Source organism: Cetorhinus maximus, chromosome 10 (genome assembly GCF_964194155.1).
Source record: "Cetorhinus maximus chromosome 10, sCetMax3.hap1.1, whole genome shotgun sequence".
NCBI classification, from domain to species: domain Eukaryota; kingdom Metazoa; phylum Chordata; class Chondrichthyes; order Lamniformes; family Cetorhinidae; genus Cetorhinus; species Cetorhinus maximus.
This window is the reverse complement of record NC_135888.1, coordinates 22,241,184-22,268,669: the sequence shown is the minus strand read 5'-3', so window position 1 is coordinate 22,268,669 and position 27,486 is coordinate 22,241,184. Positions and strand designations below refer to the sequence as shown.

The 27,486-nt window shown below is 45.3% G+C and overlaps 1 protein-coding gene across 9 annotated transcripts in view; it reads left to right on the top strand.

The window, feature by feature from the left end:
- Positions 1-3,337: 3,337 nt before the first annotated feature.
- Positions 3,338-27,486, top strand: part of prrc2b (proline-rich coiled-coil 2B) — a 74,971-nt gene continuing 50,822 nt past the window's right edge. For 7 of the 9 annotated variants that reach the window (XM_078550129.1, XM_078550128.1, XM_078550132.1 and 4 more), the window contains exons 1-7: positions 3,340-3,510; positions 18,080-18,258; positions 19,476-19,653; positions 20,846-20,942; positions 21,356-21,428; positions 23,324-23,467; positions 24,971-25,218. In XM_078550129.1, the coding sequence (XP_078406255.1) occupies positions 18,141-18,258; positions 19,476-19,653; positions 20,846-20,942; positions 21,356-21,428; positions 23,324-23,467; positions 24,971-25,218 (858 nt within the window). In that variant the 5' untranslated portion in view covers positions 3,340-3,510; positions 18,080-18,140. Of the gene's footprint in view, positions 3,511-4,902; positions 5,040-18,079; positions 18,259-19,475; positions 19,654-20,845; positions 20,943-21,355; positions 21,429-23,323; positions 23,468-24,970; positions 25,219-27,486 lie in introns of those variants that run through there. The other 2 variants (XM_078550127.1, XM_078550126.1) reach the window with 2 other exon arrangements.

Sequence of the window (27,486 nt, the reverse complement as noted above, 5' to 3'; positions counted from 1 at the left end):
AAGTGGTGAGCGGTGTGCGCGCGGCTGCACTTTAAATATGGCGCTTGGCGCGATGAAGCAGCGAGGTGATGGCGGGCAGGTGAATGAGAACCCGCCTGCCATGGAAACGGCATGTTTCCCGGGAATGCATAATTAATGCGGCGGGATTGGGATGATAGGACGTGAAAAGTCGCCATTGTGGCCGGCGAGTACTTTACCCGCCCGCTACCGCACTTAACGCAAATCTGGGACGATCCTGCCCTTAGTAAGAGAGAAGTGTTGCCAGCTCTGAAAGGACATGTTTCTGGAGGTATCATCACATGACTTCATGTCTCCAACCACCCTACCACCCAGCCTTCCCACAGCCAATCAGAAAGTGAGCGGCTTCTACATGGCCTGATTGGATGATTCTTGGCTGTCAATCAAACAGCCATTTTCTCCTGTGCCCAATAATTTTAGAATTAATTAAAAGTGTTAAAAGTTAAAAACAACATTGAAAACTTATGACACATAGGGAGGCCATTCAGCCATACGAATATAAGAACTAGGAGTAGGAGTAGGCCATTCGGCCCCTCAAGTCTGATCCAGCATTCCATGAGATCACGGCTGACCTGACTTTTGATATCAGCTCCGCTTTCCTGCCTGCCCCCATAACCCTTGACTCCCTTGTAGATCAAGAATCTAACTCAGCCTTGAAGCTATTCAATAGATCATGACTGTGCTGGCCGTAAAACAGCCTAATCCCGTTTTCCAGCTCTCGGTCCGTATCCCTGTAGGCTCGGGCACTTCAGGTGCATATCCAAATACTTTTTAAACGCGATGAGGGTTTGTGCTTCCTATCACCCATCCAGTTAGTGAGTTCCAGACCCCCACCACCCTCTGGGTGAAAAGGAATCCCCCACAACTCCCCTCTAATCGTTCTGCTGATTATTTGAAATCTATGGTTATTGATCTCTCTGCTAAGGGAAATAGGTCCTTCCTGTCCACTCGATCTGGATCCCACCTAATTTTATATATCTCAATTAAATCTCCCCTCAGGCTCCTCTGTTCCAAAGAAAATGACCCCGGCCCATCCAATCTTTCCTCATCGCTAAAATCCTCCGGTCCCAGCAGCATCTTTGTAAATCTCCTCTGTACCCTCCCTTGCTCATCCTTCCTGTGATGTGCTGACCAGAACGGTATGCAGTATTCCAGCTGTGGCCTATCTAGTGTTTAATACAGATCCAGCACACCCTCCCTGCTCTTATACTCTAGGCCTCGGTTAATAGCTGAAAGCATCCCGCACGCCTTCTTAACCACCTCATCTACCTGTCCTTCCACCTTCCGGCATCTGTGGACATGCACTCCAGGGTAGCATTTCTAACCCTTCGATGATTTTACTCCTGAATGTTGTTCACAGCAGTGTCCGAGGGGTTAACCTATAACTCCCGGAGTCTTGGGGCAATCCTGGACACAGCTGGGGGTTGTCATTGGAGCCAGGAAGGTGACTAAAGGCGGAGTCTGGGGATGCCTTTCAAAGCAAAGGGTCAGGACTTTCATACAAAACCAGAATGGATGCAACACAGAAGGAGGCCATTTGGCCTGTCGTATCTCTGCTGGCCCTCTGCAAGAGCAGCTCAGCTAGCCCCACTCCCCTACCTTTTCCCCATAACCCTGCAAATAATTTTCCCTTCAGACAATAATTGAATTCGATTGAATCTGTCTCCACCACACTGTCAGGCACAGCATTCCAGATCCTAACCACCTGGTGTGTCAAACATTTTCCTCCTGTCATCATTGGCTCTTTAATCTCTTAAATCAGTGTCCTGTGGTTCTCCATCCTTCCGCCAACAGGAACAGATTCTCCCTACATACTCGATCCAGACCCCTCGTGATTTTGATCAGCTCCAACAAATCTCCTCTCAACCTTCTCCAAGAAGAACAGCCCCAGCTTTTCCAATCTATCTATAAGACCATAAGACTGTAAGACGTAGGAGCAGACGTAGGCCATTCAGCCCATCGAGTCTGCTCCGCCATTCAATGAGATCATGGCTGATCTGATAATCCTCAACTCCACTTTCCTGCCTTTTCCCCATAACCCTTGATTCCCTTACTGATTAAAAATCTGTCTATCTCAGCCTTGAATATACTTAACGACCCAGCCTCTACAGCCCTCTGCGGTAAAGAATTCCACAGATTGGCTACCCTCTGAGAGAAGAAATCCCTCCCATGCCACAGTGCTGTGGTCAGATCTACAGAACTAGGGTTCCTCACTGGAACCAGTCTCAATCTTTTCTGCACCCTCTCTAATACATTCACACCCTTGTAGAGGGAATTCCAAAGCGTAGGCTGAAAGCTGGGGGGGGAATCCATGAGATTCCCAGTGGAGGTTGAGGGAGACCAGACCACTGGGTCCTGGCTCACCAGTGGAGGGATTGATTCTGAGTCAGACTCCACTCCAGGTTTTAATGGCTGCTCTCCAGTCTGAGCAGTGTGTCCGCACAGCATCCCCTCACATGGTCTGTGAGGTTTCTTCAGTCTTTGTGAAACCTGTGGTTCACTTTCCAGGAAATGAAGAGGAAAATATGAGTCAGAAACCAGTGGTCTGCTGGAGAGGTGAGACACAGTGACATTTCATGCCACACCTCTTACAGGTGCATTTGTTTAATTTAACAGTCTGGGAGATAATGTGCACAAACCTCTTATTAATTATAAACACATCTTTATTTATATGCATTTTGCATCTATATAGTCAAATAGGATAAATAAAATAAATTAATCCACTGTACATATCGCTGAGAAAAACAGGCAACGGGATTAGCATCACGGGATTATCAACACTGGGAATATCAGAACTGGGATTATCAGCACTGGGATTATCAACACTGGGTATATCAACACTGGGAATATCACCACTGTGAATATAAACACTGGGATTATCAGCAATGGGAATATCAGGACTGGGATTATCAGGACTGGGATTATAATAACTGGGATTATCAACGCTGGGAATATCAGCACTGGGAATATTAACATTGGGTATATCAGCACTGGGAATATAAACACTGGAATTATCAGCACTGGGAATATAAACACTGGGTATATCAACACTGGGAACACAAACAACGGGAAATATCAGTCTGAGTCCCTGCAGCTCCACCTCCGGCCGCCAAGTGGGGCGCTGGAGCTGTCTCTGCAGCTCCGCCTCCAGCCGCCAGGTGGGGCGCCGGCGCTGTTGCTGCATCTCAGCCTCCGGCCGCCAGGTGGGGCGCCGGCGCTGTTGCTGCATCTCAGCCTCCGGCCGCCAGGTGGGGCGCCGGCGCTGTTGCTGCATCTCCGGCTCCGGCCGCCAGGTGGGGCGCCGGCGCTGCGCTTCAGTCCCTGCGCCCGGTTTGCGAGGCCGGAGTCGGTTTTCAGTTCAATCCTTTCGCGTAGGCCTCGGATTCTCCTCCATCCGCCTCCATCGGCCTCCGGATCGGCGCCGGTTCCTGTTTGCTGTGGCGATTGTGACGGATTAAACCCCGGGAACGAGCCGAGGTCGGTATTTCTGAGGTAAAATGTCTTTTCTTGGTTCAAATCCCGGGGCTTTCGGCCGCTTTGTTCCCGGCGGCATCCGGCCGCCATTTTCTCTCGACTTCCCGGAGAGAAAAAAAAATCGGGAATATCGGACCTGGAAAAACCTCCCTCCGAGCCCGGGGCCGGAGACCGAGACGGACACCAGGACTGCACTGCCCACGGCTCTCTGGACACTGACCCCCCCCCACCCCGCCCGGACATTCTCCCCGCCCCCCCGCCCGGACATTCTCCCCGCCCGGACATTCTCCCCCCCTCCCCGCCCGGACATCCCCCCCCCGCCCGGACATTCTCTCCCCGCCCCCCCCCCGGGCCCGGACATTCTCCTCCCCCCCCCCCCGGCCCGGACATTCTCCCCCCCCCCCCCCCCCCCCGCCCGGACATTCCCTCTCCACCCCCCCACCCCCCCCCCAGGACATTCCCTCCCCCCACCCCCGGATACTGCCCCCTGCGGCCCCCCTGCCCACCCCCCCGACACTGTCTCCCTCCCTTCCCAATACTACCCCCCCCTCCCCCCGCCAAAGAAACTGGACACTGCCCCCCCCACAACATTGCCATCAGGACACGTACGCTGGGCCCTGCCTCCCTCTCTGGAAAGTGGAAACCCCCCCCCCCCGGGACACTGGCACTGCTCCTGACACTGGGTACCCTCCACATCAGAACCCCTCTGGTCAACTTCCCTAATTCCCCTCCCCAAGACAGTGACCCCCCCCCCCCCAATGTGATATCCCCTTGTCCCTTTCTGGTCATTTTGCACCCTCCGGCAGGAGGCTGTAATTCCTGGGCTTGTGGTGCTCAGACTGAGCTTGGTGCTGAATTCCAGCATTAAGAGTTGTGCTGAGAGTCAGCTAAAGATTTTGTCCCTCTCTCTCTGTCGCTATTCCCCAACACTGAGCAGGATGGGCAGACAGTGAGTTATCCAGTAATTGTTGTTTTTGGCTGTTTGCAGTTGTTTAGCCTGATTCCCTCAGTTGCTGGTTATGACTGATAATGTCTGGCCTTTATTCTGTGCAATTCGCCTACTCTTCTTCCTCAGACAGAGAAAATGTGCGCGATGTGAGGGAAGACTGCTGTATAAAACAGCAAATTCTCTGCCTCTCTTCAGATACTCTCACTGGATCTTAGCTCACAGAATGTGTGGAGTATGGCAAACAGAGCCTCTGTTTAATGCCTCATCTGAAGGATGGCATCTCTGACACTGCAGCACACCCATGGTACTGGCGCTGAGTGCCAACCTTGATTTTGTAGTTTAATCCTTGAGGAGACATTGACTTAAAAGCGGATTTGTGGATAATGCTCTTGGTTTCATCGGGCTGTTTGCTGCTCTCAAACTCACATTAAACACTGTGAATCGCAAATACCTGTTGCTCCCCCAGGACAGGGCAACCTCGGAGTGTGGGCAGAGGCTGCAAGGAGGACAGAGAGGGGGGAGCTCTGGAAGATTCCGAGCTCCTGGCTGGAACCGCTGATGAAAAGCTTCATCGGCCTTCTCTTGTAGGCTGTGTTAAGTGAGTCCTCCGCAGCTTATTATCTGTGCCCCCTATGACTGCAGGGACTCAGTGTTGAGGCTCCTGTCCTGGTGAAAGCCTTAATTTGCAGCAACTTGGTTTAAAGAAATTAGTTTATAAGATTTGGGAGGAAATGGTCCCAAGAACAATAAGGGCACCTGTTTGTGTCTGTTGCCATGGAGATGGGATGTTCTGTGGCCCATGGTGTCCCTGATGCCCAGATGACTGCTCGGCTGAGGAATTGCAATGAGGTCCTCATTGCCCATTCGACAATCATACTTCAGCGAAGGAGGCCATTTGACCCATCGTGCTTCTGCTGGCTCTTAGAATGAGTCCCCCCTCCCCGCAAACTTTTCCTCTTCAACTATTTATCCGGTTCCCTTTTGGAAGTTACTGAATCTGCTTCTGTCACCCTTTCAGGCAGTGCATCCTCCCCTAGTCTCTCTACACAATTGAAATCTCTCATCCCTGGTACCATTTGAGTAAAATCTCTTTATCTCTCCAAGGCCTTGACCTCCTTCCTGTAGTGCAATGCCAGAATTAGATACTGCAGCTGAGGCCAAACTAGTGATTAACTATGATTTGTGTTATGCACAATAAGACATTCAGTTTTTATTATAGTCAAACTAGCTATATTTTCACCCCTTGCCTCTCTTACTCTCAGTTCCCACACCTAATGGTCCTAATCTGTGTTAAAGAAACATAGGAACAGGAGGAGGCCATTCAGCCCCTCAAAGTTCCACAAAGTAAACAGATCATGGTTGCTGTGTACCTTATCTCCTTGCCTTGGTTTCACGCCCCATAATCCCTATACCCAATAAAAGTCCATCAGTCTCAGTTTTGAAATTTTCAGTTGATCCCCAGCCTCAACAGCTTTTTTTTGGTGGGGGGAGGGTGGAAAGTTTCAGATTTCCACTCCTCTTTGTGTTAAGAAGTGCTTCCTGACATCACCCCTGAGCAGCCTGGTTCTAATTTGAAGGTTTTGCCCCCTTTGCTGCACTGCCAGAGAAAATACAGTAAATCGTGGCGATTACTCCATGTTCTTCGGCCTCAAAGCTCACATTTTTGCATACACTCGATGTATAAGTTGCCCCTCCCCCTTTTCAACCACGATATGTTGTACTCGCATTAGTAGCCATCCTCAATTTTTCACCCCACAAATGCATGTCTTTCTTACCAGTACCTTAGAGCTGGGCACAAGGGATCAAACAGGCGATACGGGCTGCGTTATGAAGACGCGCAGGAGTTTTAGACACGCCCACTCTTTGCGTCAGATGCTGATGACATTTCAAAATGGCGACCACCCGCACCTACGCCGGCAGTTCACTTTTATACTCGGTGTAAATATCGATCCCCGTTTTTGGAAGGATTTTTTGAGGCTTCAAAGGTTGACTTATATGCCAACATCTACGGTAGTTTGTGTTCACCCCACCAATTCTTTAATCATCTTAAACAGCTTAATTGGAACACCACTTATTCTATCAGTACTGGTGGGGATACAAACCCTTTGCCAATCAACTCTGCTGCTTCGCTGTGGAACAATCCAGTCAGTCCCATTCCCCTGTTCGATCTCCATATCCTTGCAAGTTTATTTCCTTCACGTGCCCATCCAATTTCCTTTTGAAATAATTTCTCCTTCCACCACCCTCATGGGTAGCGAGTTCCAGGTCATTACCACTCACTGTAAAAAAAAAAGTTTTCCCTCGCATCTCGCCCCCACCACATCTCTTGCCCAAAACCTTTAATCTGTGTTCTCTACTCCTGCTACCATTAGCTAACAGAAACAGCTTTTCTTTGCCTGCCTTATCTAAACCTGTCATAATCTTGTACACCTTTATCAGATCTCCCTTCAATCTCCTTTGCTCTGAGGAGCACAGCCCCAGCTTCTCCAACCTAACCTTGTAGCAAAAATCCCTGATCCCTGGAAGCATTTTGGCAAATCTCCTCTGCCTCATCTCAAAGACTTTCACCTCTTTCCTAAAGTGTGGTGACCAGAACTGGACGCAGTACTCTTGTTGTGTCCTAACCAGAGCTTTATAAAGGTTCAGTGTAACTTCCTCGCTTTTGTACTCAGTGCCTCTAGTTAGGAAGTCCAAGATCCCATATACTTTGCTAACTACTCTCAATATGTCCTGCCATCTTCAAAGATCGATGCACATGAACGCCAAGGTTTCTCTGTCCCTACACAATCTTTAGAATTGTGTCATTAAGTCTATATTGGCTCTCCCTATCCCTTCTAAAATGTATCAACTCACTCTTTTCTGTATTCAATTCCATCTGCCACTTGTCTGCCTATTCTGTTAGCCTATGTCCTGTTGCATTCGATTAGTATCATCCTCACTATTTGTCGCTCCTTCAAGCTTCATATCATTGGCGAATTTTGAAATCTCATTCTATTCCAATATCCAAGCCATTTATCTATATATATATATCTAAAACAGCAGTGGTCCTAGCACTGATCTTGTCAACCACCCTCCAGTCTGAAAAGCAACCATTTACCATGACTCGCTGTTTTCTGTCTGAAAGCCAATTTTTTTATCCAAGCTGACACTGACCCTCCTATTCCATGAGCTTGAATTAGGAACACAGGAATAGGAGAAGGCCATTCAGCCCATTGAACCTGCTCCACCATTCAGTACGATCATGGCTGATCGAACACTTCAGTGCCTTTTACCCACACTATCCCCATATCCCTTTGTGTCATTGGCATTTAGAAATCTATCAGTCTCTACCTTAAACATACTCAATGACTGAGCTTCCACAGCGCTCTCAAGTAGAGAATTCCAAAGATTCACAACCCTCTAAATAAATAAATTTCTCCTCATCTCAGCCCTAAGTGACTTCCTCCTTATTTTGAAATTGTGTCCCTGGGTTCTAGACTCCCCAACCAGGGGAAACACCTTGCCTGCATCGACCCTATATTTGTATTTTGGAGGTTTCAATGAGATCACCTCTCATTCTTCGAAATTCTAGAGAAAACAGGCCCAGTTTCCCCAATCTCTTTTCATAGGACAGTCCCGCCATCCCAGGAACAAGTCTGGTGAACCTTTGTTGCACTCCCTCTATGGTAATAATACCCATTCTGAGGTAAGGGGACCAAAACTGTACACAGTACTCCAGGTGCGGTCTAACCAAGCTTCTATATAATTGAAGCAAGACTTCACTACTCCTGTACTCAATCCTCTTGCGATAAAGGCCAACATACCATTAACCTTCCTAATTGCCGGCTGCACCTGCATGTTAGCTTTCAGTGACTTATTGACGAGGACACACAGGTTCCTTTGTACATCTACACTTTCTAAACTCTTTAGGAAATAAATTAGGAAATCTGCACATCCGCTCCTTCTACCAAAGTGGATAACCTCTCATTTTTCCACATTGCGTACCATCTGCCATGTTCTTGCCCACTCACTAAGCCTGTCCAAATCCTCCTGTAACTGCTTTACATCTTCCTCACAACACACATTCCCGCCTAGTCACAGCCTTCCAACGCGAGAATGACCCATTTATTCCTACTTTCTGTTTTCTGCCTGTTAGCCATTCCTTAATCCATGCCAGTATATTACCTCCTATCCCATGTGCTTTTATTTTGCTAATCAGCCTCCTGTGGGGGACTTTATCAAAAGCCTCCTGAAAATCCAAGTGTACTACGTCCATCGAGACTCCTTTATCAATTTTGTTAGTAACATCCTCAAAAAGTTCCAACAACACAGGACTACTTGTGTGCCAAACAGCATAAGCAGCAAGCGATAGACAGGGCTTAGCAATCTCACAAGCAACGGATCAGTTGTAAGCTCTGCAGTCCTGCCACATCAAGCCGTGAACGGTGGTGGTCAATTTAACAACTCACTGGAGGAGGAGACTCCACAAATACCCCCATTCTCAGTGATGAGGGAGCCTAGCGTGTCAGTGCAAAAGGTAAGGCTGAAGCATTTGCTATAATCTTCAGCCAGAAATGCCGAGTGGGTGATCCATCTTGTCCTCCTCCGGAGGTCACCAGCATCACAGATGCCAGTTTTCAGCTGATTTGATTCACTCCATGTGATATCAAGAAACAGCTGAAGGCACTGGATACTGCAAAGGCTATGGGCTCTGACAATATTCCGGCAATAGTACTGAAGACTTGTACTCCCCTAGCCAAGCTGTGCCATTGCAGCTACAACACTGACATCTATCCGGCTATGTGGAAAATTGCACAAAAAGCAGGACAAATCCAACCTGGCCAATTACCGCCCCATCAGTCTACTCTCGACCATCAGTAAAGCAATGGAAGAGGTCATCAACAGTGCTATCAAGTAGCACTTGCTTAGCAATAAGCTGTTCACTGACACCCAGTTTGGGTTCCTCCAGGGCCACTCAGCCCCTGACCTCGTTGCAGCCTTGCTACAAAAATGGACAAAAGAGCTGAACTCCCGAGGTGAGGTGAGAGTAACTGCCCTTGACATCAAGGCTGCATTTGACTGAGTGTGGCATCAAGGAGCCCTAGCAAAAGTGTAGTCAATGGGAATCAGAGGGAAAACTCTTCACAGGTTGGAGTCATACCTATCACAAAGGAAGATGGTTGTGGTTGTTGGAGGTCAGTCATCTCAGCTCCAGGACATCGCTGCAGGAGTTCCTCAGGGTGGTGTCCTCAGCCCAACCATCTTCAACTGCTTCATCAATGACCTTCCTTCAATCATAAGGTCAGAAGTGGGGATGTTCGCTGATTATTGCAAAATATTCAACACCATTCGCGACTCCTCAGATACTGAAGCAGCCCGTGTCCAAATGTACTAAGACCGTGGCAATATCCAGGCTGACAAGTGGCAAGTAACATTCGTGCCACACAAGTGCCAGGTAATGACCATCTCCAACAAGAGAGAATCTAACCATAGCCCCTTGACATTCAATGGCATTACCATCACTGAATCCCCCACTATCAACAATCTGGGGGTTTCCATTGACCAGAAACTGAACTGGACTATCCATATAAATACTGTGGCTACAAGAGCAGGTCAGAGGCTAGGAATCCTGCGACGAATGACTCACCTCCTGAATCCCCAAAGCCTGTCCACCATCTACAAGGCACAAGTCAGGAGTGTGATGGAATACCCCCCACTTGCCTGGATGAGTGCAGCTCCCACAACTCTCAAGATGATGTCCAGGACAAAGCAGCCCGCTTGATTGGCACCACATCCACAAACATTCACTCCCTCCACCACCGACGCACAGTGGCAGCAGTGTGTACCATCTACAAGATGCACTGCAGGAATTCACCAAGACTCCTTTGACAGCACCTTCCAAACCCATGGCCACTGCCATCTAGAAGGACAAGGGCATCAGATAGATGGGGAATACCACCACCTGGAAGTTCCCCTCCAAGGCACTCACCATCCTGACTTGCAAATATATCACCGTTCCTTCAATGCTGCTGGGTCAAAATCTTGGAGCTCCCTTCCTAACAGCACTGTGGGAGTACTTACACCACGTGGACTGCAGCGGTTCAAGAAGGCAACTCACCACCACTTTCTCGAGGGCAACTATGGATGGGCAATAAATGCTGGTCCAGCCAGCAATGCCCACACCCCATGAATGAATAATAAAAAATAACTTATCAACTTTCAGTCCCATTAATTTCTCCAGTGCAGCCTTTTTACTTATACTAATTTTCTTCAACTTCTCATTCTCCCTAATCCCTTGGATCTCTAAATCTAAGAGATTTCCTGTACCTTCCTTAGTGAAAACAGACACAAATTAATCATTTAGCTTCCCTGCCATTTCTCTGTTCCTCGTTATGAATTCTTCTGACTCTGCCTGTATTGGACCCACGTTTATCATAGCCAAACGTTTCCTTTTTACATACCTACAGGAGCTTTTACAGTCTGTTTTATATTTTTTGCTAGATTGCATTCATATTCTGTTCTCCTTTTCTTTGCTAAACGATAACATTAGGGATGTTCCGATTTACGCTCTTGAACATTGGCTCAGCTCAGTGGTTGCACATTCACCTCGAAGCCAGGAGGTTGTGAGGTCCAGACAAACTCCAGGAATTAAGCCTCAGCTCACTAACTCCCAGAAAACATTGAACCAATCATTTAGTTCATGGCTGTTGTGGACATAGCAGTGGCAGCCAACTTTCACACAGCAATCTCCACCACAGTGGCTGCACCTGAAGATTAATTCAGTGGCTGTGAGGGACTTTGGGACATTCTGAAAGATGCTGTGTGAAAGCGAAACCTTTATTCTGTTCTCTTCCTTTCCTTTCACTTTCTCTGCTCTCTTTCCTGTTCCAATTTTGACGTGGTGAACCCTTGCTGGGACTGCACATCTGTGAACATGGGCGAGGACAGGATCGCACTCTGATATTCTCCTTCTCCCTGTAAGGGTGATGTGCCCCAGCTTAATCTGTGGAGCTACGCCCTGCAAACTGTCAACATCAGAGATGGGGGAAGAACAGGGACAGAATTACCCGTCTCACACACGCACACACACCCTCAGATTATACTGTAAACCATTCAAAGACAGGAATTTCAGTCACATGCCTACTTAGTGATATTTTCTTTGACATGTTTGACTTTTCCCGTGTCCCTTTGTTGTCATCTTGCTTTTGACATCATGCAGTTTTAGAAGTCTAAGTCCAGGTTGGACAGCCAGGTGTGTTAGGTGAATTGCCTTGAATCATGTGGTTCTGCAGGTCTTCATCGATTGGCAGCTCTGGGTTGGCTTCAATGCAGTCAAACTCTTCCAATGTTTTTGCCTTTGGTGCAGGTAAGGAGGTAGGATATTAGGCAGGACTGGGAGCCATTGTATGGGTGTTGATTTCTGTGTACCTCTGACCATCCACATTAATGTGTTGAGGATAGTGGCTGCTTTCCACCCACTCAGGGGAGCAGGATTCTGCTGAAAACTACCCAAGAGCAAGGCTAGCTGTACGAAGAGTGTGTGCACTGGACTCCCAGCTGCTGCCAGCTAGTTTCTGGATACTGTTTCCTCTGTTCTTGGTGTTTTCTGTGACCCTTTTCAGGTGCTCTCAGTATGTGAGGCTGCAGCCCAGAGTGACTCCAAGGTGCTTGGGATATGATTTGTTCAAGACCAGTCTGTTGCAAAAGGAGATCTGGAGTTCACTGTCTTTTTGTGATTCTTGTATGTTTCTTTTGCGCATGTATCAAAATTTTGAAGGATGTTAATCCTACAGCTGGAGCTGTACAAAAGCTGTCTTTCCTGGCACCTTGCAGAATGTACTGTATGTGGTTATTTTTAAACCTTTACAATAGTTGTAGAGTTTGGGAGGTGGGTTAATGTATCTTTAAAGCAGCAGCTATCAACTGGGGTCAGTATTCAACAGAAGCAGTCTACATAAGAATCTACCTCTTCCTTCTCACATCTTGTACTCCTTCCTGTTGGTTCCAGGGCTGTGTGTTGCCTTGTACAAGTGTGGTTCTATTCCAGCCCCTCGTGGAGGCCACAGCAGGATGAGAGTGTCCTTGATGATGTGGTTGAAAACAGTTTTCTGCCTCTCCAGGCCACTTTTTAAATACCTGTAGATGCTTTTATTTTAAAATCTAGCTCCACGCCAGGACCTGCACCGTCTGAGGCGGTGCCGCGCCGTCTGAGACGGTGCCGCGCCATCTGAGGCATTATCAATGGGGATTTACTAAACCCAGGTCCTATCTATTAGTTTTGATCGATCTCAGAGACCCCAAGAGCATGAAGCTGGCCAAGTTCCCTAGTCATCCGGCGCTACCAACACTCAGTTAACTGGATATTTGTCTCGGTTGCTATTTGTGGAATCTTGCTTTGCGCAGATTGGCTGCTGTATTTGTTTACACAGCAACAATCGCAAAACTTCAAGCGAAATTTGTTTATGGTCAAAAACCTTGGGATGACCTTAGATGTGGTTAAATTTCTACACAATGGGAAGCCGGCAACAGTTTAAAAGAATTTGTTTAGGAAAGCCAAGATTGCTGATCTCCGTTATATCCTCAGACATCCCTTTTTTTTAACCAAAGTGAACAATTTAACATTTTTCTTTAATAACTGAAAAACCGTAGGATTGGAATTTAACTTAATTTTGAAGCAAGGTTGGTAAGAGTTATGGAGCCAAGGCAGGTAGTTGGAGTTGAGATACAGATCAGCTGTGATTTAATTGGATAGCGGAAGAGGCCTGAGGGATTAAATGACTTTTGGGCAAAGTCGTTGGCCAAACAACCCAGTAAGGCCCCCTTTTCATCAGTTACCTTCACCTACCCATCTCAGAATAAACCTCAATCTTTCCTCCATAAATTCATCCAACTGAACTTTGTTATGCAGGTAAAAATGTTCCATCTGACTCTTTCTTCCATTTCCTATGTGCTGCGAGACTTGAACCCTTCTCTCTATAGTGAGCAATTTTTTTATCAGTTATCTCAATTCCATGCAAACCTCAAATTTGTCGTCCGTGTTGACGAAATTCACCATCACTTCCAGCATTACCAGCTTAGCTTTCGACTGAGGAAAAGAGTATTTGACGACCAGGATCTCAAACCCGAGACTAAGGTCATGGTTTACCGGGCAGCAGCGATCTCTGTGCTCCTTTATGCTTCGGAGGCTTGGACAACCTACAGCAGGCAGCTCAAAGCACTGGAGAAGTACCACCAGCAGTGCCTTCTCAAGATCCCCCAAATCCAGTGAGAAGAAAGATGACGCAACAGCAGCATCCTCTCCCATGCCAACTTACCCAGCATCGTGGCGCTAGTCACTCAAAGTCAGCTCCATTGCGTGGGACTTGTCGTTCATATGCCTGACACCGGACTCCCAAAGCCGCTACTCTGCTGGAACTGTACTCGACAGGAGAGTCCCAGGAGGACAGTGGAAACACTTTAGGGATGTTCTCAAAGAAACATGGGCGTTCCTGGCTTGGGGCCAACAAAAATAGAGAATGTTTATTTGGGGAGGCACCGATCACATTGAATGACTTTGTTGAGAGCACGCAGAGGTAAAGTCGAGGCGTCGGAGAGAGTACACACACCTCCAAACAACTCATCTACTCAACTCTTCAATCCCACCTGCCGCACATTTGGCAGAGTCTGCAGGTCACGCATTGGACTTATCAGCCCTCCCAGAACCCATCAAACCGGAGTGGAAGTTAGTCATCCTCGACCCTGACGGACTGCCTAAGAAGAAGAAATCTTAAATGAAAACAGAAAATGCTGGAAAAACCCAGCAGGTTTGGCTGCTTTCTTTCACAAAGAGATGAGCCCAACTTCCTTCACTGGGAATCATTATCATTTGACATTTGCTCAGGTCAATAACGTTACCTCTTTGATTAGATGCCCAGAACTGAACACAGAGCAGGCACCAGTCCTGATGTTTGGCCTGTAAGGTTTTCTGTCTGTGCTCATCGTGGTCTGTGAGGGGAGGATGAACTTTGGATCATGGTTGTCTTTCTTAGGGGCTGATGATCACTGCCTCTACTGTGGTCCTGTGCAATATTGTTAATTATGGTTCATGCCCTGTCAAATCAACCTTGTTCCAGTCTTTATAAACAATTTTGCAATAATCTTATTAATCCTGGCATTAAGTGTGGTGACTCCTGTATACAAAGATCTGTGTTAATTGTGAGGCAGCTGAATCCAGTGGTTCAGCTGCAAGAGAATCTGTTCCTGTAAAAAAAAAGTGTCTTCGGGCCCGGACCTAAGTCCTAATTCATGCAGAATTCTGGACTATTGAGTATGGAACCTAAACGCTTGATGGAAAACTGGTAAAATCCATCATCGTCCCCTTGTATTAATGTCTGAGGCGACCACTATTGGTCCCATATTCACAGATACACAACCTTTCTGACTGTGAATATGTTTGCGGTCTCTCCTCCCAAAGAGCCTTACTTTTTCATAGGAAACTTCAAGAAAATGGTGTTTTCAGTTGCATGGGTTCATGATCGTAATAAACCTTTACTAAGATATAAGAGTTTATGCAAATACTTGAGTATATATTGCTTTAATACTGTTTGCATCAAGTTAAACTGCTGCTGTCTAGTTTGAGAGATTGTTTGAGAAAGTTATCATTACTGTTCAGAAAGGGAAGTACTATGATACAAAGAGCAGTCCTATATAACATGTATTGGGAAGCAGTGTCACAGATTGCTGCCTGGGAAACAAGACACTGGGTCTCGCCATCATTCTTAAATGTTTCATCCAGACCTGGTTGGGCCCCGGTCTCTATAACTTGGTTCATTTAGCTTTTCCACTGCATTTCCCCTTTCCTCTCCTGAAGCTGTTGAGTTCTTGCTGAGATATAGTTCCACAGTCACATTCTGCCCAAGAGACATCCTCTATGATGGTGGATGCCAATGAGCTGCTCATTCCAAGGAGTGGGGGGAGGGGTAAACTCACAGTTACGTCTGCTTCTGTTCACGCTGCAGCAGAGATCAGTGGATAACGATCAGGAGTCGGAAATTGCTCCAGGCCAAGTTAATTATGGAGATCTGGTCCTTTTCATATTTGTTCACATGATATGGATACATGTTTGTAATGTGTTTCTGTAAATAAGTCTGTTATGATCACGCTCCAGTCCTATCCTTACCATCTGGCTATCTATAGTGTAACAGTCCAAACACAAATTACCAGATTTCTGTCAAATTCAATTTCACAACTTGATGTGGACGGGTTTGAGCTTGCAACCTCTGGGTTGCCATCACTACCAAACCCAGGCATCTGCTGGACAGCTGGTGTAGTACAGTTCCTGGGACCATCCCTCGCTGTAAACTTCAATATTCTCTGTATAAACCAGTGGAACCATTGGAGAAACTGTTTCGTTTATTACAACCCTTACCTATTCCAGGGTGAGAATATATAAAGGCATTGTGTTCTAGAAAAACATTTGAACTTTTGAGCTTAGCACTGGTGAACCTTGTCTGCATTTGGCAGGACAATCAGCATCTAAGATTGAAGGATGCGGACCCTACTTGCCACATTGTGTCTTATTGATGGGATAGCCAAGCAGCTCCAGCTACCGGTCAAAAAGAGGGTGTGGAAGTGGGTCCCCAGGTTGCATCAATATAAACCTTCATTGGAAGGGTGGGGAAGGAGGGACAATGTTTTGCTCAAATATTTCCCCCACTTCCCCAGCCCATAGTAGCTCTGTTTATATTGAATAGGGAAGGTGGTTTGAACAGTGTTGTGTCTGGGGATCCCAGGTGCATTAAATGATACAGCCAGTGCCTGTTGTCAATGAAGTGTTACTGTATCCCAAAGGTTCTTGTAGTCTGCTTACTGATTTGCTTTCAAACATATGAATTAGGAGCAGGAGTAGGCCACTCGGCCCCTCGAAATTACATCGCTATTCAGTAAGATCATGGCTGATCTGATTGTAACCTCAGCCCCACATTCCTGCCTACCCCCGATAACCTTTCACCCATCTGTTTATCAAGAATCTATCTACTTCTGCCTTAAAAATATTCAAAAAGTCTGCTTCCACTGCCTTTTGAGGAAGAGAGTTCCAAAGACTCACTACCCTCTGAGAGAAAAAAATTCTCTTTACCTTTGTCTTAAATGGGGACCCCTCATTTTAAACAGTGACCCCCCAGCCCCCCGCGGTTCTAGATTTTCCCAAAAGAGGACACATCCTTTCCACGTCCACCCTGTCCAGTCACTCAGGATCTCATATGTTTCAACCAAGTCATCTCTTATTCTTCTAAATTCCAGCGGATACAAGCCTAGCCTGTCCAATCTTTCCTCATAAGACAACCCACCCATTCCAGGTATTACTAAACTGAGCTGTTTCCAATGCATTTACATCCATCCTTAACTAAGGAGACCAATAGCTTTCCTAATTACTTGCTGTACCTACATGCTAACCGTTTGTGATTCATACACTAGGACACCCAGATCCCTCTGCATATCAGAGCTCTGCAATCTCTCACCATTTAGATAATATGCTTTTTCATTTTTCCTGCAAAAATGGACAATTTCACATTTTCCCACATTATACTCCATTCACCTGATTTTTGCTCACTCTACTTAACCTGTCTATATCTCTTTGTAGCTTCTTTATGTCCTCTTCACAACTTGCTTTCCACCTATCTTTGTGTCATTAGCAAATTTAGCAACCATACCTTTGGTTTCATCATCCAAGTTATTTATTTAAATTGTAAATTTCCCTTTGTGCAATTCCACCCTGCTCTTCGGGAGGAGTAATCCCATATAGAGGGGGTCTTGTGGTGCAGTGGGTAGCAACCCTGCCTCTGAGCCAGAAGATTCGGATTCAAGTCCCACTCCCACTTGATGGCCAAGGAAGATGCATTTGTAATGTGGCCAAATGGGTATCAACTTGTAAATCCTTCCAAAACACACTAGTGGCAGGTGATAAGAGTGGGAGAGATTCCTGGTCAGCCATGTGATGGAAAGAAATTGGAGCCTCCACCATCACTGTTCATAGCTCCAGGATTGCAACGTGCATGTAAAAGTGCATGTGCCACAGCAACTTAGACTCCTTGGGGTCCAGTTGGCTGGATGGGCTGTCTGGATTAGACTGATGTCAACAGCATGGGATTCGATTCCTCATTCCAGCTGGGGTGGATTGGAGACCTGCCTCCTTGCCCTAACCTGTGGTGGAGGTTCAGCACTGTGGGTCGGACCGGCCTTTGGGCAGAGAACTGAAGAAGAAACCAATATTCCTTTATATTTACTTTTTTCAGGCGATAACCATAGAACACAGTGAAAATCATCTAACCCAACTGCGTCGATTGTAGAAGGACTATGTGGGGAGTGTTCTGCTGCCTATGATTAATGGGCAGCAAGATTCCTGCTGGCACTTCTCTTCAGTTTGGTGTGGTTATTTCTAACCTGCAACTGTTAGTCAGGTTCAGCAGTGTACCCATCTACAGCCAAAGGATGGATCCCACCCTTGAGAATTCTTTGTGTCAAGCTGTCAATGAGTCTGTGCTGTTTGTGGAGGTTGTATTGGATGCTGTTCAGTTTTTGGGAACAGCAGCGGGCTTACTGTGTGTAGGTTGGGATATATGCGGATAGAAATTGGGGAATAAACCATGCTTCTGAACAATATTTCTATTTTTATCCCCCCAGTGAGCGGCACGCTCTCAGCGGTGCTGAAAACAACCACCATACTCGATGACATTCCAGCGCAATGTCAGATCGTTTGGGGCAAACTACCAAGGGGAAGGATGGAAAATCGAAGTACTCCTCTCTCAGTCTGTTCGATAAGTACAAAGGAAAGTCACTAGAAACCCAGAAACATTCAGGAGGTATGTAATGAGGAAGAAATTTGGCCAGATGCATGGATCACTGGGACTTGTGGTTTCCACTTATTATGCATTTCTCAGCGTTTTTTCCCCCAAATCCCATTTTTATTTCCTAGTAGCAACATGGTATGCTAGGAGATGGTTTTGTGTGTGATTGTCACTCTCTAACTCCTTGTCCAGTGTATGAGACATTGCTGCTGAGGCTGATCCTGTCATCAGTTTGAGTGCAGAGATGTATATTCTCCTTCCCACACTCCCTGCCTGTCGGTTTCTCTCTCTCTCTTTCGGTCATTTTCTCATGGTGTCTTTGTCTTGGTTTCATTCTCGCTCTCTCCTCTCTCAGCCTTTCTGTGTCTCTCGGTCAGTCTCTCTCTTGCACACGTGCTCTCTCTCTCTCGCTCCATCTTTCTCTTTCACTCACTCCCTCTCTTGCATGCGCGCTTGCTCTCTCCATCTTTCTCACTCGGTGTCTCACACTCGGTCTGTGTCTGTCTGTCTCTCTCTCTCTGTCAGTCTTTCTCACTCTGTCTCTCTCGGTCTCTTTGTTTTACTCAGTCTCTGAATCCTAGAGCAACTATATTGCAGGAGCTGAACTAAGTAAAAATTGGAGATATTAAAGAGCAAACGTGCCATTTCTGAGATGGAGTAGAAGTTGTTGCATGTTATTGGCACCTGGCTTTGACTCATTGAATTCTGAAATTTTTTGTGTCCCTCTTGTATGGTCTTGCACATTTTTGATGACCTTGTGACATGTTCAAATTCCAAACACTGCATCGTAGCCTGGGAATCCCAGGGCCACTGAAGCATCCTACCACCTTTCAAAAAATCTTCTCTGCATCACAATTGAATCTTGTACCTTTCAATCAGCCATTTAAGCTGAAAACTTTTCTCCAATTATACCTGTTATTAAAGATAGCGATTGTTTTTGCGTCTGTGGTTAGAGGTATAATTAAGTTAAACTAAGATCTTATGTTCATTATAAGAGGTCCTCTGTTATTGCTTTCTTTGCAGAGTGTGATATCAGGCTGTACTTGCACTGCAACTATAATATCGTCATGAAGAAGATTTGCTTATTGCTAATGCTGCAGTTGTTTTGCGCTTGCTGTCTAGATCATTCTTCACTCGTATCCTGGAAGTGTTTTTTCTTCCTTCTTGTATTCGACGCAGGTAGTTGTGTACATTCCTGAGCACTCCTGAGATTTGTCTAATCTATGTTGCAGTTGTCCCTCGACATGGCTTGCAGAGTCTTGGCAAAGTGGCTGCTGCCCGGCGCATGCCCCCGCCTGCAAACCTTCCCAGCTTAAAGGCTGAAAACAAAGGAAACGACCCAAACGTGACCATTGTACCCAAAGACGGAACAGGATGGGCAAGCAAACAGGAGCAGCAGGACCAAAAGAAGTAAGATTGTTCCATTGCTGATCTGATTTTGAGCTACTTTTTAAAAAAAAACCCTTCCAGGGAGGGGGAATCGGAATCTTTTCTAAGGCACTAGTATTAGCCTTGGTGGGTGCTCTGCTAACGTGAAGGATTCTCCTGTTGAAACTGCCCAATGTTGGGTAATGCAGCAGCAGGAAATGGGGTGGGTTGTTACCACTGCACCATCACTGTCTGCAATTGTAGCCAGGAGTCTTTCTCTCCCTGTTGCAACAGGGAGGTTTAGTGGTGCCCTAGATATTCCACTGCTGCTAAATGACATTGGGAAGGCACTAATTATACTCTGTGCCCCCCCCCCCCCCCCCGGCCAAATCCCTCCAATTTCTTGTACTGCTATTGGAACTACCAGAGTTAGGAGGGGATGGTGTACCTGTGGGTAACAGTAGCAAGACCCGTCTTTCATATGTTGGAAGAGCAAGCCTAATCTTGGCCACCTTTTTCATTTTGTCATCTCCTGAAGGACTCACCACCTCCAGAAGCGTTTCTTCATATCCTGCGAAAATTCTTCTGGAATCTTCCTGCTCCTTGAGCTACTACAGCACTCTCATTTCCCTGGACAGTGACAGCTGAGGGCACTCACTCTACATCATTTCATGTTACCTTGTTTCTAGACCTTTAATTTTAGCCAAGGTGTTTATATTAGCAACCGCATTATTAGAACTTGTGTGCTAATGGAACTTCTTTGGTGAATGGGACTAAGAACGTGTGGGGCCGATAGCCTCTTGTTGTCCTGGATGCAGAATTGTAAACAACTACTAAAAAATGAACACACGGTGATGGATGAACAAGACTAGGTGTGAGTTAGGATGCAGACAGCAGAGTTTTAGATGAGCTCAAGTTTATAAAGGTTGGAAAATGGAGGGCTGAACAGGAGAGCATTGGAATAGTCAAACCTGGCAGGAACAAAGGCATGGATGAGGCTAAAAGAAACTTGGCAGTTCTTTTAAATTGAGCCACAATTTGAGAAGTTTTTCTACAGGTCCATCTTATCAATGAGTTGGTTAAATCTTTGATTGGCCAAACTTCAGAAAGAATCCATTCTGTGTTCTGTTACAACAGGGATTTTGAGAGAAGTTCCACTATTTTGACTTTTGAAACGTTCTGTGGGTACCTGGTCTGGTGGTTTTGCTGACCTTGCCGGCATTGTGTTTTGCAGTACCAGTGTATCAGCAGTACAGCAGCCGGAGTTGCCATCGCAGCCGGTTTCACAGACATCTGCCTCCAGTGTGCCAAAGCCAGCACCAGTCCACGAGGTAAGAACCAAGCTTTTGGTAAACCTTTCAGCAATGCAGGGAGGGAGAGGATTCAGTGTGATATGTGAAATAACAACGCTTCTTTGATCAAGATGGGTTTCTCCTGTCCTATTTAAATGCACAATGGTAGCTTAATGCATGAGTTGAAGTGTATATAAAAACCTATTGGATGAAAAATTAATGAAAGGTGAGCAAATTGCTTCAAGACACAATAAATAGCAATAAAAGAAGTGCTGCAGCTGGTTCAGCATTGCAGTGCTATTCCACCTAGATTTGCATGTTAAAAAGAACCACATCAGTGGTGGTGCATGATAGTGACTCAAGCGAGTCAAGAATGGCTGTATCTGGTAAGTGGGTGCTTTGAACTCTGTTGCCTGAAATGTAATGGCCTTTCTTTCTTCAACAATTGACAGAACACAAATTCAGCACAAGGTGGAGTAAAGTCATGGGCACAATTGAAGGCAAAGTCAGCAGGAACAGGAGGTGGTGAGTTAATTGTTTTTCAGCATATCTTGATAACTTTGTCACTTCTCTAATAAATGTTATGAATCTGCTTAAAATAGATTGTCTTAACAATTTAATAAGTTGTGTGCTTCCATGGACATTAGCTGTATTGATTTTATCGCACACACAAGCCTCAGTACTGTGGACCATCATCAGTCTCCACTCCACCCACTCCCCAATACAGTCCCTTTTAATGGATTTTTAGCAGTCAACTTGATTGACTCCTGGGATGAAGGGGTTATACCATGAGGAAGGCAGGACAGGCTGGACCTGTATTCATTGGAGTTTTAAAAGTATGAGAGAAGACCTTATTGAAACATATAAGATCCTGAGGGGTCTTGATGTGGTGGATGCTGAGAGGATGGGAGAGACTAGAACTAGGGGACACAGTTTAAAAATGAGGGGTCTCCCTTTTAAATGCAGATGAGGAAATGTTTTTTCTCAGAGGGTCAGTAGTGTGTGGAATTCTCTTCTCCAAAGTGCAATGGAGGCTGGGTCATTGAATGTTTTTGAGACTGAGTGAGGTAGATTCTTGATTGATGAGGGAGTCAAAAGGTGTAGGGGATAGACAGGAAAGTAGAGTTGAGGTACAATCAGATCAGCCATGATCTTATCAAATGGTGGAGCAGGCTCAAGGGCCCGATTGGCCTAGCCCTCCCAATTAGTATGTATGTACGTATGTATGCAATTCACATATATTGAAAGCCAAAACCAGTACCCCTGGAGTTAACATTAGTTCCACCATTTATAACATTCAGTTCCTGCAGACCAGACTCCTAATATAATATCACATTGTCTGCTCCCAATCTTTTCATCAACATAAGGCTCTTTCTTCATGCCTGATGTAGAATACTGAGCCTGCCTTATGCCTTGCAAGAACCTGCTGACTGTTGGGCTTAACTTTGAAGTCTCTTTACATTGGGTCTTGATATCAACCAAATATTAAAGCATACAATGAAAGACCAGGGAAATAGGGCACCATTGAAGACACTGAAGGGGAGAAGCTTCTTAAAGCAAAATGAACTGAATGACTGCCCTGTGTGCTGAAATATTTGTTAACACCCCATTGGCTTACAACCTCTCCAAAACTCAGGCAGCTGTTGCACACAGAGCGCCCAATATTTGCAGGCAGATTTCCTGAATATGGAGAGTGGCAAGGCAGATGGTTGGAGGTATGCGCAGTAAACCTGGGGAAAGCAGTCCTGCTCACCTTAACCCACAAGCAGTGCTGTAAAGGGATTTACCTTTCCCTTGAAGCCCAGGTGACTTTTCTGGCCAGGGTTAAACGTATAAATCAGATTCAATTTGAGGCTTCCATTGCCATTAGAAATTTAATTACCAGCCTGCCTCCTGAGAGCGTGTTGGTTGCTGACCCTCTGTCTTTCCTCTGTTAAACCCAGAAATGGGGTGGTTGAGGTCATGCTCGAGATTCTCAAATACTTTATTTCTCTTCCAATCTCAATCCACCTGTTTTGGGGGTTAAAATTACTTCCTAAGTCTCTTGCCCATCACCCCATCCTCATTGACCTACCTTGGTCCCTGATTCTTAAGATGTTTAATTTAGAAATGTAATGCTCAAAATCTTGCAAAGTTTAATCCCACCTATCTCTGTTGCCTCCTCCACTTTAATATTCTCTTCTTTGCTCTATGCACCTCCTATTCTCACTTCCACTCCATTGGTAACAGAGTCTTCAGGCACCACAGCCCTGCCATGGTACTTCAGTGATTCTATAGTCATTGGTGGTCAACGTTGCCCAGCTCTGTTCAGCATTGACTCTGCACCCTGGGAAGCATACACTGATCTTGGGAAGGGTAATGCCTTAAATATACCTAGGCTGACTGTGAGTGACTTTAAAAAAAATCATTATTTGTTTTAGGCGGAAGAGGATCGAACAAGCAGTTACCATTCTCTCAAGAGGAATTTCCCACATTGAAAGCAGCTGGAGACCAGGAAAAGGCTGGAAAAGAAAAGGACACCACAGATCAGTCATATGGGCCAGGACCAAGCCTCCGCCCACAGAGTAAGGCGCAAAGATGTGTGCAAGATCTGAAACTTTTGCTGGCATGCAGACATTTACTGGGTCTGTTCATGGCCTGCCTAGAGAGTTTGCATGAGTGCTGAGTGATAGGAAAGCGAAACTCGTGTCAGATTCCAAAGGGAAGAAGAATACTGCTTTTAGTTTCTAAAATGCAATAGGTGAAATGATGGCACTGCAGCTTTGTTTACTCAAAACCATAATTTCAGTAACTTGCCAATTGGAATAGGATTCCACTACTTGATTCTTAGTCAAGTCCAGTTCTGAAACAGTGGACAAAATGCCTGAAAGAATCTGAAACCTGATAATTGGCCCATCCCAAAAAGACTGTGAACTTTACATTAAACCCTTATCGATTTTGCAAGCAGCACATTTCTGTGCCTTACCAAACAAGTAGCCCTGTTGTTGTTTCCTCCTCGAAGTGATGTAGTTTATTTTTTTTACAGACCTTGTTCTTCCCTGAACTAATAAATCCAACCTCTTCAATAAGAAACTGGGCCCAGCTGTTTTAAATAATTTTGCATGCTAAAATAAAAGCAAAAAACTGTGGATGTTGGAAATCCCAAACAAAAATAAAAATACCTGGAAAAACTCAGCAGGTCTGGCAGCATCTGCGGAGAGGAACACAGTTAACGTTTCGAGTCCGCATGACTAAGTAAAAATAGAAGAGAGGTGAAATATAAGCTGGTTTAAGAGGGGGTGGGACAAGTAGCGCTGGATAGAGGGCCCGTGATAGGTGGAGATAGCCAAAAGATGTCATAGACAAAAGGACAAAGAGGTGTTGAAGGTGGTGATATTATATAAGGAACGTGCTAATTAAGAGTAGAAAGCAGGACAAGCAAGGTACAGATAGCCCTAGTGGGAGTGGGGTGAAGGAATCGAAATAGGCTAAAAAGTAGAGATAAAACAATGGATTGGAACTGTGTTCCTCTCCTCAGATGCTGCCAGACCTGCTGAGTTTTTCCAGGTATTTTTATTTTTATTTTTGTTTTGGCTCATGCTAAAAACTTGTTTAGTTAACCTTAGTATGAATGTGAAATTATTTCCCAGTAGCGCTGCTGTGGAAAATACACTTCCGTAAATGAGGTATGTTTGTTTACCTGTGACGCAAGATTTATCCCTTAATTCAAAATTTGTTCTGAAATTATGGATGCAGATAGCTGTAATTAGCCGTTTTAAATTGTTCTGTCAAGAAAATCCAATCACATTGCAATCAATGTATCTCACATTTTAAGAAGAAAATGAAAAGGCATCCCAGAGATTCCCCCTTTGTGGAATGCTTGTCCGTAAAGCTAAGAAGTTATTAAATTTGTACAAGGTTTGGTTTAAATTAGCTGGTCCATTAAATTTATCCTCGACCTTCAAACTGTAATTACTGGAACGTGTCTGATATGCTGCCCTGTTTGGAGACTCAACCACTTTATCTTGATACACCTGCTTACTAATCAGTTGCATTCTGGAATCGATCAGTTGTCTTTTTCCTTGCAGATGTAGCCATTTGGAGGGAGGGTGGTGGGCGAAACCTGAACCCCACAGCAGCACCAACCCCACCACCGCCAGAGGTGGAAGCCAAAAGCTCAGACCAAGAAGATCCAGTGCACACGCCAGTGTCATCAAGTGACTCAAAAGAGCCTTCACTGCGCCCTGCTACTCCGCTGAGAAGGGGACTGGGAATACCACTACAGACGGGGACTCACCAATTCCCATCTACCTACCGGGATATGTTGCCTACATTTGTAAGTTGATTACAAAACTAGTAAATTGCCAGTGGGATTTCCGCAGTTCATATGTTTACATACTAGGTTGCAATGAAATTGAGAAAAATTCCAGAAGCTTGCTTCACAGTGCCAGCTCAAAGACAAAGCCTGCAGCTAAATTGTGACTGTTAACATACCAAAATTGAATGGGAGTGTTGACATAGTAATTGACTCTTATAATCATTGACAGAAAATTGTCACCACAACAAGAAGTGAATTTTGAGAAAAGGATTTTTAGTACGTTAAGCTATTCTAATCTTAATGAAAGTGATGGGCAGGAAAAGACCAGCTTTTTAAAAAAAATTTTCGTGGGATGCGATGTCGCTAGCAAGGCCAGCATTTGTTACCCACCCTTAATTGCCCTTGAGAAGATGATGGTGAGCCGCTTTCTTGAATGTGGTCCATCACGCCTACCCCACACTCGTTATAGCTGGAGCATCATAACCAAGCACTTCCTGTTTCCACCCTTCCCAACTTCTGCACTGAAGTAACTTTCTGGGACAGGCAGAAAATGCTCCAGGACCAATGTGGGATGAAATACTGTGGTACAATTGCTCTCTGACCCTTCTCAGCAATCAAAACCAGTCTAGGAGATCATGTAGACCAAGTGTTATTTGTAAAACCATTTACCTTCGATAGCAACAAGTCTGCTTCTGCTTTTCTCAGCTTTCAAAAATAATGAACAATACTAGCCAAACAATTCAGCAGGGGTGGAGAAAGATCATATGGTCAATATAGCTTCCATGACACTAACTTCATAAAGCAATGGTGTTCCAATGGGTCTCCCCTATTAATTTTGTATATGGCGGATAAATTCAGAAAATGAGCACGGTCATACTATGGGGAGTTTAGCATTATTGCCACCTGCTCAAGTGTCAGCAAACATGGTAGTTGACATTCCCATCTGATATAAGAAGGATAATAAAACAATCAGTCGCTATCTTTTCTGGGCCTCTTGCCAATTCTGTAAAACTTTTGCATTAGGTGGAGTGTAATGTGGAATTTTGTAGGCTTCATTTAGGTTGTGCTGTTTACCAGATAAATTATTCATCTCTTGTCATCCGTCAGAGCTGTGATTAGCTGAAACTTCTACTTTCCCAGAGCCATTATAAATTTGTATCAGTCCTATCCATTTTACCTTGAAAGGCACAATGTGTAGATAAACAAGGGAACGGGAACTGTGGCCTGAAGTCAAAGAGATAGGAAGTAAAATGGTGTGAACTCCAGATTCTGAGAGTAAATAATAAGGAAGGTTCCCATGTGTCAAATGGCCAACCCTGATACACTGACTTACTGTTGATGGGGGTGGGTTGAGGGTGGTCAACCTTCTCATCAATGCTAAGTAAGTAGAGATGGTTCCTTATAATGTGACTGTTATTTGCAGTTGGGCGTAACAGAAATTGAGAACAGGATAAAGTGCCCTAAGGAAAACGGTGAGGGCAATCCATAGTATAACCTCCATTACCTGAAAGACAAGAGCCCACCAGTTATCTGATTTACTGCAGTGGATATGCAGTGAGCAGTATTTTAACTTGAGATACGCAACTGCCTCGTTGTTGTCATCAGGATTTCAGTAAAGCAAAATGAACTTGTGAAAATTTTAGGCTGGTTTCACTAGAACTGTGCAGCAAAGCAGTTATAACTCTTTGTCCTTCCGAAGTGGCATTGTCTCCTAACTGAGCATTTTAAGCCAACGAATGCAGGTCTAGTCAGGTTGGAAGCAGTATAAGAAAGTTGATGATAGCTGGCTGCGAAATGACATAGCATCAGAGTGTATTGTTGCTAACTACTTAAACCCACTTCCCAGTTTGCTCCTGTTTTGTAGCTTGTGCTTTGTTGTGTCAGAGACAGTAACAGTTGTTTTCAAGTAAACGTCTTTTCAGCTAATGCTTATTTGCATTTCATTCTAAAATTGGAATAGATAATAGTTAGTCTATAATCTGTGGAGCCACAAACCTGTTTGGGGGAAAGATTTAGAAAAATGCAAAATTTGGTGCAACAAGGCTGTCTCCATTTTACAGTTCAGTCTCCACTTTCTCAACCTGCCCTCCAATCCCTTTTGCTTGTTTTGTCTTGAACCTGTTTATACTGCCATGTCAGTGGCCCTACAATGATATAACCCACGACTCCCTTTTGAGAGCAGTATTTGTGCTGACCTTTTTATTTTTCCATTGTGGCCATCTATGACTCCATGTCCTCTTATATTTGAGCCCTTCAGTTCCCTTTATAATCTTGAATCTTCAATTA